Here is a 13,055-nt window from a genome sequence, read left to right as displayed (position 1 = left end):
TTGAAAGGTCTCCAGCAAGTGCTGTTTACGCCGTGGTTTCTCTCAGGTATTTCCCTCCTTGCCCATAAGCCCAGCGTTCAAAAACATCAAACTTCCTCGGCAACACCTCCCTGAATTTTTTATCTTATTCCTAACATGGAAAACCACTCTGCCACAACCCAGTGCCCACAAAGGAGACGGGGAAGCCCTGCAGAAATCAATCCTATTGGAACACACGAGAAATTCACCGCGCCGGATCCCTGGGGCTTCTGGAGCGTTCGGGGTGTAGGCGGGGCCGGGGGCGTGACCAGCTAAGAAGAATTTAAATTTCTCCAAATTTCTATGAGGTTTGCTCTTTCTGAAGACTCAGAGTATTTTCATTGCATGTCACGTATTTTTTTTTTAATGCAAAATGTGTTTTAATACAAACATCCAGATGACAGAAAGTTTCGTAATAGTAAAAACAGATCTAAATGTTCAGATTTATTTTACAAAATTGCAAAGCCAAACACTGAGGCCAGGCTTGAAAACAGCATCTCTTGTCATACAATCAAAATATTGTACACACAGAACACAGCTCGATGCTTCTCAAGTCCACCAGCATAACACCCAGTTTGTCAAACCTTCAGCATTAGACATTTTTTCCAAGCTGCACATGAAAAACAAAAATTCACCCACAATGATAAGTGCTTCCATCCTACAGACATCTTGCTGAGAGGCAAAAATTGCCAAATGCCATGTTTTGGAGAGTGATATGAGAGTGCAAGGCAACCTAAAATATATATATATATAAATCACACTTTAAACTTTGGGCAAGACTTATAACAATTAAGCAGATTTCTATAGGTATCTCCTCAAATATTCCAACTTAGTTGTTCAGTACATACAGAACTTTATTTCCAAGTGTTTCAAGACTGGAAATTCTTTAAAATCATTCTGTATTTTCTACAGAGCCATTATAATTTAAAGATACAGCTATGTTTTAATAGTCAAGTCCTCTTAGATAAAAGGAATGAGAGATGCTTGCTTCAAGAGCAGGCCTTCATCACACACATTTCAACACACCCTCTTGGACCAGTCAGCAGCCAGGCTGTAAGAACCATGCTTTCAGAAGGACAGGATGGTTTTGTGGATGATTTCGATGGACTCTCTGATCTCATCCTCCTTGATGACGAGGGGCGGGGCCAGGCGGATGATGTCGCCGTGCGTGGGCTTGGCCAGCAGCCCATTGTCGCGGAGCCGCAGACACACCTTCCAGGCATCATAGTCTGCAACGGCAGGGAGAGAGAGAGGGACAACATCAGCAGGAGAACATCAGCAGGAGAACATCAGCAGGAGAACATCAGGAGGACCTTGAGGACGTTCCCAGCACAGCACAGGAGGTGTCACACCTGCAGCACCTGGCGCTGTGTGCCAGCGGGCAGAGGGACGGTGCGGGTGTCACTCTCTGGAATCTGCACACAGTGACACTGCTCCAGACACGTCCTTTGCCTCAGCACACACAGTTCTGCTCCTTCACAGCTCGCTGCTTGTCTGGCACTCAGTCAGACTTTAAAATGAATTTTAAAAGGGGAAGCATGTGAGGAGGAGGTAAGGGAACGTGTGGACAGGACTTCAGATAAGGTTATGTTTATGTAACCTGGATTTTAGCGCATCATTGTGGAAAATGACACCACCCTTGATCAAGCACTTTGATATTCAGATTTCTGATATAATTCAATATTAGTGTGCTATAATTTCTCCCTAGAATCTTGTTCTCCATCATTATTTTTTTTCTCCTTTATATCCTCCTGTATTCATTGTACTCTTCTAACTCTTCTGAAAACAACTCATCCCAGCCCATGCTCCCATAATCTGGCAGGAACTGGTGTACCAGCTGTAGACAGATTTTTCCCAAAGAGGAGAGATAAAGGTATTTGTTGGGAGGCAGATTCACCATCAGGTTTGAACATTATCAAATCAGAAGAGTTCAAATAATTTAAAAATAATTGTTCAGCCTTTCTTAATTAAAAAACTCTATTTTTAACAGCACACAGTAACTTAAATCAATTCTCAGTGGTACTACAGTACTATAGTCACATTCTAAACACAAACATCATGTCTCCATGCCATCCCCCAGCTACAATTTAAGCTTTCTTAATTAAAAAACCCTATTTTTAACAGCACACAGTAACTTAAATTAATTTTCAGTGGTACTGCAGTACTACAGCCATGTTCTGAACACAAACATCATGTCTACATGCCATCCCCTACCTACAATCTAAGTTGAAAAATACTTCTCCATGCTGTGTTTGTGCAGTTGGTTTTATTTCCTTACCTTTGGTTTCCCGAATTACAATTGCATTTAAGAGCCCTTTTCCTCTTACAGCAGTCACAATATTAGATGGAGTCTTCATGAGCTCACTTCTTAGCAGATTACCCATTATTTCTGCATTTTTTGCCAGATTTTCTTCTTCAATTACCTAAAGAGAAGTCAGATCTACAATCAGCTGAAGGGCACTGCATTTGTTTTGTTTACCATGGGGAAGGATGGGTGATGACACTGGACCTGCTGATTCACAAAAGCTGTTGCAGCCACAGTGTCCCTGCACAGGCTGCAAGCCCCAGCAGGTTGGTATTGAGCCTTTACTCATTCGTGTCTACAAGAAACAATAATGTCTTTCAAATTTTATTTTAAATAAACTGCTCTTTGTTTGCTGTTATTTGCAAGTAAACAGCAAACCTCTGAAGGCTCTGAATCTCTCCAAGTCTGAGGACTGGGTAGTGATGAGGTTTTCTGTGTGACCTGCATCAATGTAGTCAATTAAGCAACCACAAAATAATGGAATTGCAGCTTCTGGACAAGACATTGCAGTTTTTATTTGAGATCCATACCTGTTCTCAAGCTCACAGAGCAGCAGCTTCTGCTGATATAGTAAAATAAGCCAATTTCAAAATGCCTTCATGAAATTAATGAGGGTATTTGGCCAAATTTACATAATTGCCTTGAAACTTCCTCTAGATGAATTTTATTTTGACATTTAAGACATTAAGATCATAAGAACACAGGAAGTGGGCCACATTTCCAATAAAAAATTTAGAATTTGTTTTATGATCTACAGATAACCACTACCAATTTTCCAAACTTATTTAAAGCTAGATTTCTACTCGCAGCATGAAAAATAATACCATTTATTTTAAGCAAAGATCATAAGACCCTTTTTAATTTGGATTCCAGACCTCCAGCCCCACACACAAACCTCCAGTGCTGCCATGGCCACACGGCAGGCTAATGGATTTCCTCCATATGTGGATCCATGTTCACCAGGTTTAATGGTCAGCATGACTTCATCATCACACAGCACTGCTGAGACCTAAAATGGCAAGGACAGCAAATTCACATACTTGCAACAGGAAACTTTAATATATCTAAAGCAAACCTTCCCTCAGAGCTCAGGAAGTTTTCAGCCTCTGCTGATAAATTACATTTACATTCCCAGCAGAACAGCAGATCTGACAATCCCATAATTAATCCCTTAAATACACTTAGCTATAGTGGTAACACAACTTTCAATCCCAGTGAGGGGAATTTCTCCAAACTGAATATTATTTCAAGAGTTTAAGCTTCAATACTTGGTTTAACAACTCAGAAATCCTGTCAGTTGGCCAAAATAGTTCAAGGCATTGTAATTTCCAGCCTAATCAGCAGGAATTTAAGTCACTCCAAGAGGATAAAATCAGCCATGCAGGCATGCCAGACAAATGAAATAATGCCAGTTGTTCAGCTATAAAGGTAGTATTTGGTATTCCATTATTTTATTATGTCTCTCTCAAGCTGGACTGTCTGGTCATAAATCATAGTTAGTCTTGCAAACAACAATTTCCAAGTACAACAAACATCACATTTATTGTTCTTCCAACTGGCAGATTTTCAGTGTTGATGACTAAGAAAAAAAAGATTATTCAACAAATGTTTGGGGAATTTTATGTTACTTTAAATTATTGGTATTTCTTTAGTACTCACAGGGTATAAGCCACCAGAAAGGGCCTTTCCAAGAAGAATTATATCAGGTCTCACATTTTCATGGTCAACAGCCAGCATTTTCCCTGTTCTGGCTAAACCAGTCTGTATTTCATCAGCAATAAACAGAACCTTTAAAGAGAAGAAAAATCCAAACAGAACAGGGAATTACTTTCACTGTCATTCCTAACCCAATTCTAATACAATTTTTTGAGGTATCACAGCAATAATGAAGACAACTTTATTAATAATATGTCAATGTCTTTCTTTGAAAATATGAAAATAATTATGAGTAGCACTTACAAATTAGGAATCTGAATTCTACTGGAACAGAGAGACCACTGATTTTTAAATCAGAGATCACTGATAACCATTCTCCTCAGTGTTTCATTCTGTGACCCATTATTGGGTTATTATATTGTTACTGATTATTGTAATTGATAATTATACTGATAATTATATTGTATATTATATTGTTACTGATTCTTGGTAGCAGTTATGCACATCAGCAACCAAGGTCTTGGATAGCCATGGTAATTGGAAACTTATATTGTGGAAAAGAAATCAGAAGTTAAATTAATCTAAAATAAATCCAGTTGAAGAATATTAACTAGAAACTTAAATCAGTAACAATAGTAAGAAATAGTGAAAAATGTGCACTGCTAAGAAGTACTCTTTAGTGAGATATTGCCAGGAAACACAAGAGGTATCCCTGCATTATTCCACTGAAAGAAAAGGGAAATACTGAATTGCATACAAAGTTGTACACCTTGCATAGAAGGGTGACCTTACAAATTACACCAGTAAACACAGCATATAGTGTTAAGTGTTGCATGTTTAATGCTACAGTGAATTCTCACATTGTGTTTTGTGCAGAGGTCCCTCACTCCTGTGAGATAGCCTTTGTCAGGAACAATCACACCTGCTTCCCCTTGAATTGGCTCCACCATGAAAGCTGCCACGTTGGGGTCTTGGAGGGCCCGCTGCAACATTGGGCACAGGGAGAGGAGAGACAAAAAGAAAAAGCTTTTACTCAGGTCAAATAGAGAAAATACATGTAGCAGAAGCTGATTCCAGCCCTGGTGTTCTTCCTCCAAGGATGAGAACAGCATTGCTCAGACAGCTCTCTCTGAGTGCCTCTTCAGTTCCAATGCTGTGTCACTGTTGGAAGTGTGAAATCAGCTGCTCTGCTGGCTTGGGAAGTACAAGCCTTGCAAACTGCAAACCCAGACAAGCAGTTTATCAGGTCATAAATCACCTCAGAAATACCCTCAGGTTCATATTACCCCATACAATACAAACAATTGCTCAACTCTTCCCTTAAACAAAAAAAAGAATTGAGCCCCTCCAGACAATTTTACCTTAAAGCAAAGTCCACAGGTACATTATCCACTATCAAGTTCAAAAAGGTTTAGAAGTCCACGAGGCACAAGAGATCTAATGATTCCTAGCTTGAATTTACTGCAGCTTTTCTCAGCTTTGCCCCATGAGCAGAATGAATTCAGCTCTAATAAAGGCATTAAACACTTGCAGACCTTTCACCATGGGCAGCCTGCTGTAGGTTTAGACCTGAACAAGCCTTTCCACACTGCAGCTGTAGCCCACAGAGAGACCTTTGTGTCCCCTAAGCCAAGTCCAAGGAGAAAAGCTGCTCTGTTCTATAATCCCTCAATCTCCAAAGCCCACTCACTTGTATGAAGCAGCCCCAACAGGTACTGAGGTTTTTACTCACAGAAATGGTACCTAATCAAGGTCACCCCTCCCCAGCTGCTTGACAGGATTAACCTCAGAAAACACAGGCAAATACTGGGAATCACTGGCATTTCAGGAGCTTGTGAAAGTGAAACAGCAGCCTGGCATGGTTTTAAGGACACTGTGAAACTGGAAATGAATATTTGCAACTGCAGTGAATTCTAGTCATAGAATCACAGGATGGTTTGGGTGGGAAGGGACCTTAAAGCTCATCCCATCCCACTTCTTGCCATGGGACATTTCCACTAGACCAGGTGGGTGGGAAATTAAATAGATTATGCTGTTTTTCTTTCACATCATAAAGCATAACTGAAAATCAAAACCAAAGTAGAATTTACCCATATTTCCTATCCATAATTATAATAGACACATTCCTTATATATATCTATTTACAGATATCATAATGTCAAAGCACATGTTTCAAAGTATAAACTTCTGATTTTCCTTGCTATTTACCAGAGAGACATTGTAAAATGATTCCATATAAAAGAACAAAAAACTGTCAAATACCTCAAGAGCAGGGAGGTCATTGTATGGGATCAGTTCAAATCCTGGCATGAAGGGCCCAAAGCCATCATAGCTGGATGGGTCAGTAGAACTGGAGATGGCAGACATTGTCCTGCCCCAGAAGTTGCCAGCTGGAAAAAAAAAGGGGGAAATTGGTACAAAACTGACCAAGAGCCAGAACACTTTAAAGGACATCACACTTTCCCCTTGGTGATGCATTTTAAGGGTTATCTAACAAGATATTAAGATCCCCCTCCTAATGGTTAGCATTTTGCATTGATGGCATAAATACACTCTGTTGCTATATCAAAAACCAAAAGAAAATTATACTCTAAGACCTGACAACTATACAAAATAATTTCCTTAAGTTTTGTTAGTAGTCTGGAAAATTGAAAATAACTCTGATAATGCCAATTTCTAGAAGACCTGGAAAATACAGGACAAAAGCCCTGGTAGGTGAAGCCAAGAGGGCAGCTTAACCTCTTGAGCAATCTGTGAGAAGTGTGGCACCAATCTGAGGAGTTAATCCACAAAAAAGTTATGCAGGAACAACAACTCAGGAATAAAAAGTCCTGCACTGTAAGTGATTAAAAGAGCATGGAGGACTGGATGTTCTTTCTTTCCCTGTGACTTCAGGCTGCCTCCCAGTAACCCAGTGTCCAGATCCTCAAGTCCTCAACTCATAACACACACTTAACATACCTGCAAAAATGATTTTAGCTTTGTATTTTGGAATTCCTTTCACAGTGTAGGCCCATTTCCGAGCCAGTTTGCAGGCAGTTTCTCCAGCTTCCACTCCTAAAGCATAAAGCAGCACCGTTATCACTCTTGCACATGAAACAGGCCATCAGTGCAGCAGAAAATGTTACACAGCCAGTGAATCTCAGAGACAAGGACTGAAATGGAAACAAAATATTTCTTTACCTGTGTTCATTGGAAGAACTTTGTTGTAATTGAACATTTTGGTGACCAGCTCCTCATATTCCCCAAGGACGTCATTGTAGAATGCTCTGGATGTCAGGGTCAGTTTTTCAGACTGGGATTTCAGAGCATCCACAATCTTTGGGTGACAGTGGCCTTGGTTGACTGCACTGTAAGCACTCAGAAAATCAAAATACTTCCTACCTTCAACATCCCACACGTAAACACCTGGGAAAACAAACCTGTGGTCAGCACACAAAATAAAAAAAGACACAAGACCAAAAAAGGCTCCTCATACATAATTAAAGACCAGAGTAAATTTAAACTAAGTGATAATATATGAACAGCCCACAAGGGCTTAGATAGGGTTTCAACACACCTTCTCCTGCTCACATTAAACCTCCCCATACAAGGTAACAGAAGAAATTAGGTGGCCTAAAAATTTTCTTGCTGAGTGATTTTGGAAATTATCAACACTTTAAAACATTTTAGAGACACCACAATTTTTTCAGGTGCCCTAATGCATAATGATCCAGCTCTCTAATCAACAATTTGATCCCACCCAAAAAAAACCCAACGAAGATTCAGAAATCAATCAGGTCAAAATCATTCTGCCATGTTCTCATTCACCTCCACAGACCCACAACACCTACAACCTCCAGGAAAAACCTAAATAAAATACCTTTTCCTCTTTCCAGAGCAACAGGCAGTGGGTGGTAGTTGTGAGCACCATATTTGGCCTCACGTTCGAAGATGAAATCCGAGGAGAGAGGCCTTGGAATGGTTTTTTTGGGAGCAACTGAGGTAGCAGAGCTCAGTGAGGAATGAAGACCTCGGCAGAGAACAGCAAGGTGCTGGCAGCGGGTTAGCTTGGAAAGCATGATGGACTTGAGGGATTCTGATACAGGTCTGGAGGGGAAAAAATAAAGAAAGTTAATAATTAGCACTAAGAACTCTTCAGAAGAAATGTCTGAATGATTGAAGTGGTTTTACTGCCAGGATTACAGGTTCCTCAACTATTTTGCAATTCAGCCAAGAAAGCTTATATGAAGTATAAATGAATGTGGGATTAACATCAAACAAGTCATTTTTTCTATTCTCTACACTTACAGAAACAGAAGGAAAATTAAACTGTGTGACTCAGCAAGTCTGTGAAGTAGTTACATCATTTTTCCTGTAAGTGTTCCTTTTTCACTGCGCCTTAAATTCTGATTTACTAATATAAACTACAGGAAGAAAGTTAAGTTCATCAAATTTCTTGTTCTATTGAAATGCCCATTTTCTACTAGATTTTCATCAGACAAATCATGTCACAAACTTCCACAATATTGGCTGTCCCTGGAAGTGTCCATGGCCAGGTTGGATGGGGATATGGAAGGTGTCCCTGCCCATGTCACTGGATGAGCTTTAAGTTCCTTTTCAACCCAAACCATTCTGGGATTCTATGATCAAAAAACAGATGTAAAGTAAGAATATGTCAGATATTAATGATTGTTAGAGCACTCTGTATTTTCCCAGCAATTTCCCCTGAATACATAACCTCTTATTTTCACCATTTAGGGATAACCTGAGGGTAGGATTTCATGAGGAAAATGCACTTTGATTTCTTCTCTGTGCCTGCTCCTCAGCCAATATAAAGATACTTCTCAGAAAGAGGATGTGAGCTGGCACTTGAAAAGCTGTTTGAGGAAGCTCTTCCCACAGCAGGGAACAGCAGAGAGCCAAGAGTTCCCAAAGCTCGGGTTTCTGGTCTCACAGAACATCCCACCGACAAACTGGCAAAAGGTTTAATCCCCAGAGCAGGATCACAGATCACAACAGGTGCTCTGCTTATCAAATGCAGCTCCCTGTGACACTGCACAGCAGAGTGAAGAGCTGAGCAGCCTGGACACTGCTGCACCACCTAACTCAGGCAGACTGAAAACCTCCCCTCAATACCAACAGCAGGATGCAAGGATGGCTCACACAAGGGTGCTGTTATTTCAGGCTGCTTGCAGAAGACAGAAGTAGTAAGTCATGGATTTATCCCTAATTTATTTTGGAAAAAAGTCCACACCCTGAATGTGCTGCCTTGAACAGAGAGGCATTTCTTTCAGCAGGCTCCTCAGGTATTACATTTCTGCTCCTCACTTCTAACCAAAGCCAAAAGACTTTTCTCCATCTACCAAAATCCAAGCATTGAGGAAGAGTCAGCATTCTCCATTCCAGCAAGAGATGAATGCTGCACAACTCTGGGCATGTCTCCAGCTGTTAAAGATTAGCCCTTTGTGTTAATACTTTTCAAGATTGTTATTCAAGGATTTCGCAAACAAAAAAGACAAATACTTCTCTGTGCAAGAAAAAATTTTGATGACTCAAAATTTCAACCTGCTCAACCCCTAAACTGTAATTGGTCTGTGACATCCTGGCCCCTGGCACACCTCCATGGCAGAGCACCTAATCCTATCCCAAGCTCCTAGATTTTGGAGATTTTCCAGACATTCCTGAAATGAAAGGTACAAAGAAGTTAAACTCTTATCTGCCCTGTATCAGAGATACCTCTCTGCATGAAGGATCACAGATCCCCAGTTTGAGGTTCTTGCTTTACTTCTTGCATATTGGAAAATATTCATCAGATTTTTTTAAAGGGCTTTTTCCTCCATGAAGGGAATTGCCCTGCACACTGTGCTAGTGAGGCCACATCACTTTAGCCAAGTGTGGAAGATTACATGGAGAAGAGCTGAGTAAAGCTGAGAATTCCAGATGAATCTGGAGTTAAAAGGAGGGGGGAAATTTGGGGTTGATGATGAGCAGGACAAGGTGAACAGAAATTTCAAGAAAGAGGAGGGGCATAATAAGGAGAAAAACCCAAGCAAACAAAATGAAATAAAATTAAACTCATTACCAAGTGTGAGAAATATGATCGTGCACTGGAGCAGGCAGTACAGGAATCAGAAACCAGGAAATTACACCAACTGGAATAGGTCTTGCATCAGAACAGAAAACCACTCAAAACACAGCTGTAAAACACTTGAACAGCTTTGCTCAGCTATTGAGCAAGATTATCCAGACAGGATCCTGCAGACTGCACAGGTAAATCGAATGGTTGTATGAACCTGACATTGAAAAACACCCTAAGGTAACTGGGGGGTGTTGTCAAACACATGAAAACACTCAGGTTCAGGCTGATAGAGCAGACAGGAATTGGTACCACACTGCAGCCTCTACCAGCTGAGTCAAAGGGGTGAACCCTCAAGGGGACAGGCAGGGGGACATCAGTGTGGACATGCCAAGCTGCCTGTGCAGACCAGCACCACAGCAGGAACAGCTCAGGACCTCCAGGACTTAGGCTGGCAGACAAGAACTGCACAATCACTGAGGCTGGAAAAGACCTCTGAGATCACCGAGTCCAACCTGTGCCTGATCCCCACCTTGTCCCCAGCCCAGAGCCCTGAGTGCCACATCCAGCCCTTCCTTGGACACGTCCAGGGATGGGGACTCCAAATCTCCATGGGCTGCCCCTTCCAATGTCAAATCAGCCTTCCAGGGAAGAATTTCCTCCTGATGTCCAACCTGAACCTCCTGAGGCACAGCTTGAGCCCGTTTCCTCTCATCCTGTCACTTGTCACCTGGGAGAAGAGCCCGATCCCTGCCTGCTACAGTCCCCTTTTAGGGAGCTATAGAAAGGATAAAGTCCCCTCTGAGCCTTCTTTTCTCCAGCAAAACAAATGGGAAAAAAAAATAAGGAAAAGCAATAAACCCAGCGGTGAAATACAAGATCTCGCTGACCATCTCCCCGCCAAGGCCACGGTCAAAGGCAGTGCAGAGGCAGGGATGTGGCATCGCGGAGCGGGGCTGGCACAGGCACAGAGGCGGGGAGGGACTGTCACCACCCCCGCTCGCCGCGCAGTGACAGCGCTGCCGGGGCCTTGCCGACGGGGCCGGCTGCGGCGGGACAGAACCGGGGCACGGTGGCCCGGAGAGAGGCAGAAATGGCCCCCGAGGGCCGGACGGGCCGTACCTGGTGCTGCCGGAGGTGCCGGAGGTGCTGCCGGTGCCGGAGGTGCTGCCGATGCCGGGGCCCGCGGATAAGAGGCGGATGCGGCCGCGGGCCACTGTCACCGCTCCTCGCCCCGCCCCTCCCGCCTGACATCACCTGAATCGCGCCCACCGATTGGCTATCGGAACTGATTGGCAGCCACCGCCCCCGCGCTGCGGCACCTCCCCTTGGCGCGGGGGCTCCCCATTGGCGGGCGCGCGCGAGGCAGCGCCCCGCCCATCCCTGGCCCTCAGGGGCGGTGGCCTTGGCCCTCACACCGGCACCCCGGCCCTCTGAGCGAGGGCTCCATTCCCCCTTCCTTCACCGCCTTCCCGTGTCCCTCACACCGGCACCCCGGCCCTCTGAGCGAGGGCTCCATTCCCCCTTCCCTCACCGCCTTCCCGTGTCCCTCACACCGGCGCCCCGGCCCTCTGAGCGAGGGCTCCATTCCCCCTTCCCGTGTCCCTCACACCGGCACCCCGGCCCTCGGACCGGCTCATCCTGTCCCCCCTTCCGTCACTACGTTCCCTCATCCCCCACACCGGCATCCCCGTCCCTCAGGCTGGCGGCTCGTCTCCTCTCTGGCCTTGGGAGCAATCTTTGTAGCCCCAGAAGCCCACACACGGAACTCCTCCGTCCCCGCGCCCTCCCGCCGCTGTCACCGCTCTCCCGCACTTGTGTCCTCGAGGAAGTAAGTCACTGTAGAAAAGGGCGAGCGCTGACGGAAAAAAAGGAGAGGAATTGGGAAAACATTCCTGGGAATAGGAAGTGTGTGGGATGGTGGTGGTTCCTCCACTGATGGCTACAGGTTCCCCAGGGATGTGATGACAAGTGCTCTGTGTGTGCTCAACTCTGACCTTTCTCTTCCCAAGAGATGAACATGAGCTTTTTCCCAATCTTTTAATATATGTCTAACAGAAAATAATTCGGAACAACAGCCAGGGATTCACAGAGGTTGCTAAGGAATTGCTCATGGAGCTCCTGTGCCAGGTGTTTTTGCCTACACACACCAATTTCCTCCCCAGTCTGTCACGGTCCCTCCAGTGTCCCCATGCCCTGCCCTTCTCATCATGGAAGGGCATTGATGGAACCCCAAACTTCAGGCTCTGCTGCCTTGGGAGAGAGGGAGGGAACGTGGAGGGAGTGAGGTCCAGGAGGGCCCGGAGTGCTCTGAGCAGGAGCTTTGAGCTGGGACCAGCAGGTGAGCAGGGACAGGCTGGAGCGAGCCAGCACAACCCTGACCTTTCCCCGGGCTAAATTACAACTGGAGAGCATTTTGTAACCAGAAGATCTGGGCGTTTAAGGGGAACTGTGAGGTTGCTTCATAAATACATTCTGGTTTTACCAAAAAAAAAAATCATAGACTGGTTTGGGTTGGAAAGGGCCTTAAAATTCATCCAGTTCCATCTGCTATCATGGGCAGGGATATCTTCCACTATCTCAGGCTGCTCCAAGCCCTGTCCAGCCCGGCCTTGGACATTTCCAGGGATCCAGGGGCAGCCACAGCTGCTCTGGGCACCCTGTGCCAGGGGCTGCCCACCCTCACAGGGAACAATTCCTTCCCAATATCCCATCTATCCCTGCCCTCTGGCAGTGAGAAGCCGTTCCCGGTGCCCTGTCCCTCCATGCCCTTGTGCCAAGAACTTCTCCAGCTCTTTTAGAGCTCCTTTAGGCACTGGTAGGAGCTCTGAGGTCTCGTTGGAGTCTTCTCTTCTCCAGGCTGAACAATTCAAATTCTCTCAACCTTTGCTCATAGGTGTTCCATCCTTGTAATCACTGCTGTGCCCTCCTCTGGGCCTGCTCCAGCACTCCAGGTGGGATCTCACAAGAGCAGAGTACAGAAGAAAACAAACCATATTTCACTTTTTATCATATCCA

The 13,055-nt window shown here is 44.3% G+C and overlaps 1 protein-coding gene across 1 annotated transcript; it reads right to left on the bottom strand.

Moving 5' to 3' along the window:
* Positions 1-426: 426 nt before the first annotated feature.
* Positions 427-11,315, bottom strand: OAT (ornithine aminotransferase). Its single transcript, XM_054637555.2, has 10 exons — positions 11,160-11,315; positions 7,842-8,068; positions 7,163-7,387; positions 6,941-7,036; positions 6,242-6,369; positions 4,840-4,962; positions 3,983-4,111; positions 3,219-3,332; positions 2,297-2,441; positions 427-1,247 (listed from the first exon to the last, which is right to left on the bottom strand). Exons 2-10 carry the CDS (start codon positions 8,038-8,040, stop codon positions 1,087-1,089), a joined length of 1,320 nt encoding a protein of 439 aa, XP_054493530.2. The 5' UTR covers positions 8,041-8,068; positions 11,160-11,315; the 3' UTR covers positions 427-1,086.
* Between the last annotated feature and the right edge of the window lie 1,740 nt (positions 11,316-13,055).

Source organism: Agelaius phoeniceus, chromosome 9, assembly GCF_051311805.1.
Source record: "Agelaius phoeniceus isolate bAgePho1 chromosome 9, bAgePho1.hap1, whole genome shotgun sequence".
NCBI lineage: Eukaryota > Metazoa > Chordata > Aves > Passeriformes > Icteridae > Agelaius > Agelaius phoeniceus.
The sequence above is the reverse complement of the archived record's forward strand: the minus strand, read 5'-3'. Positions and strand labels throughout refer to the sequence as shown.

Coding starts and splice junctions, on each gene's coding strand:
- OAT (XM_054637555.2), bottom strand. CDS start 8,040: ATGCTTTCCAAGCTAACCCGCTGCCAGCACCTTGCTGTTCTCTGCCGA. Junction 4,112..4,839: donor ACCTCTGCACAAAACACAAT/GTGAGAATTCAC, acceptor TTCTCTTTAAAG/GTTCTGTTTATTGCTGATGA. Junction 1,248..2,296: donor TGTAATTCGGGAAACCAAAG/GTAAGGAAATAA, acceptor CTGCCGTTGCAG/ACTATGATGCCTGGAAGGTG.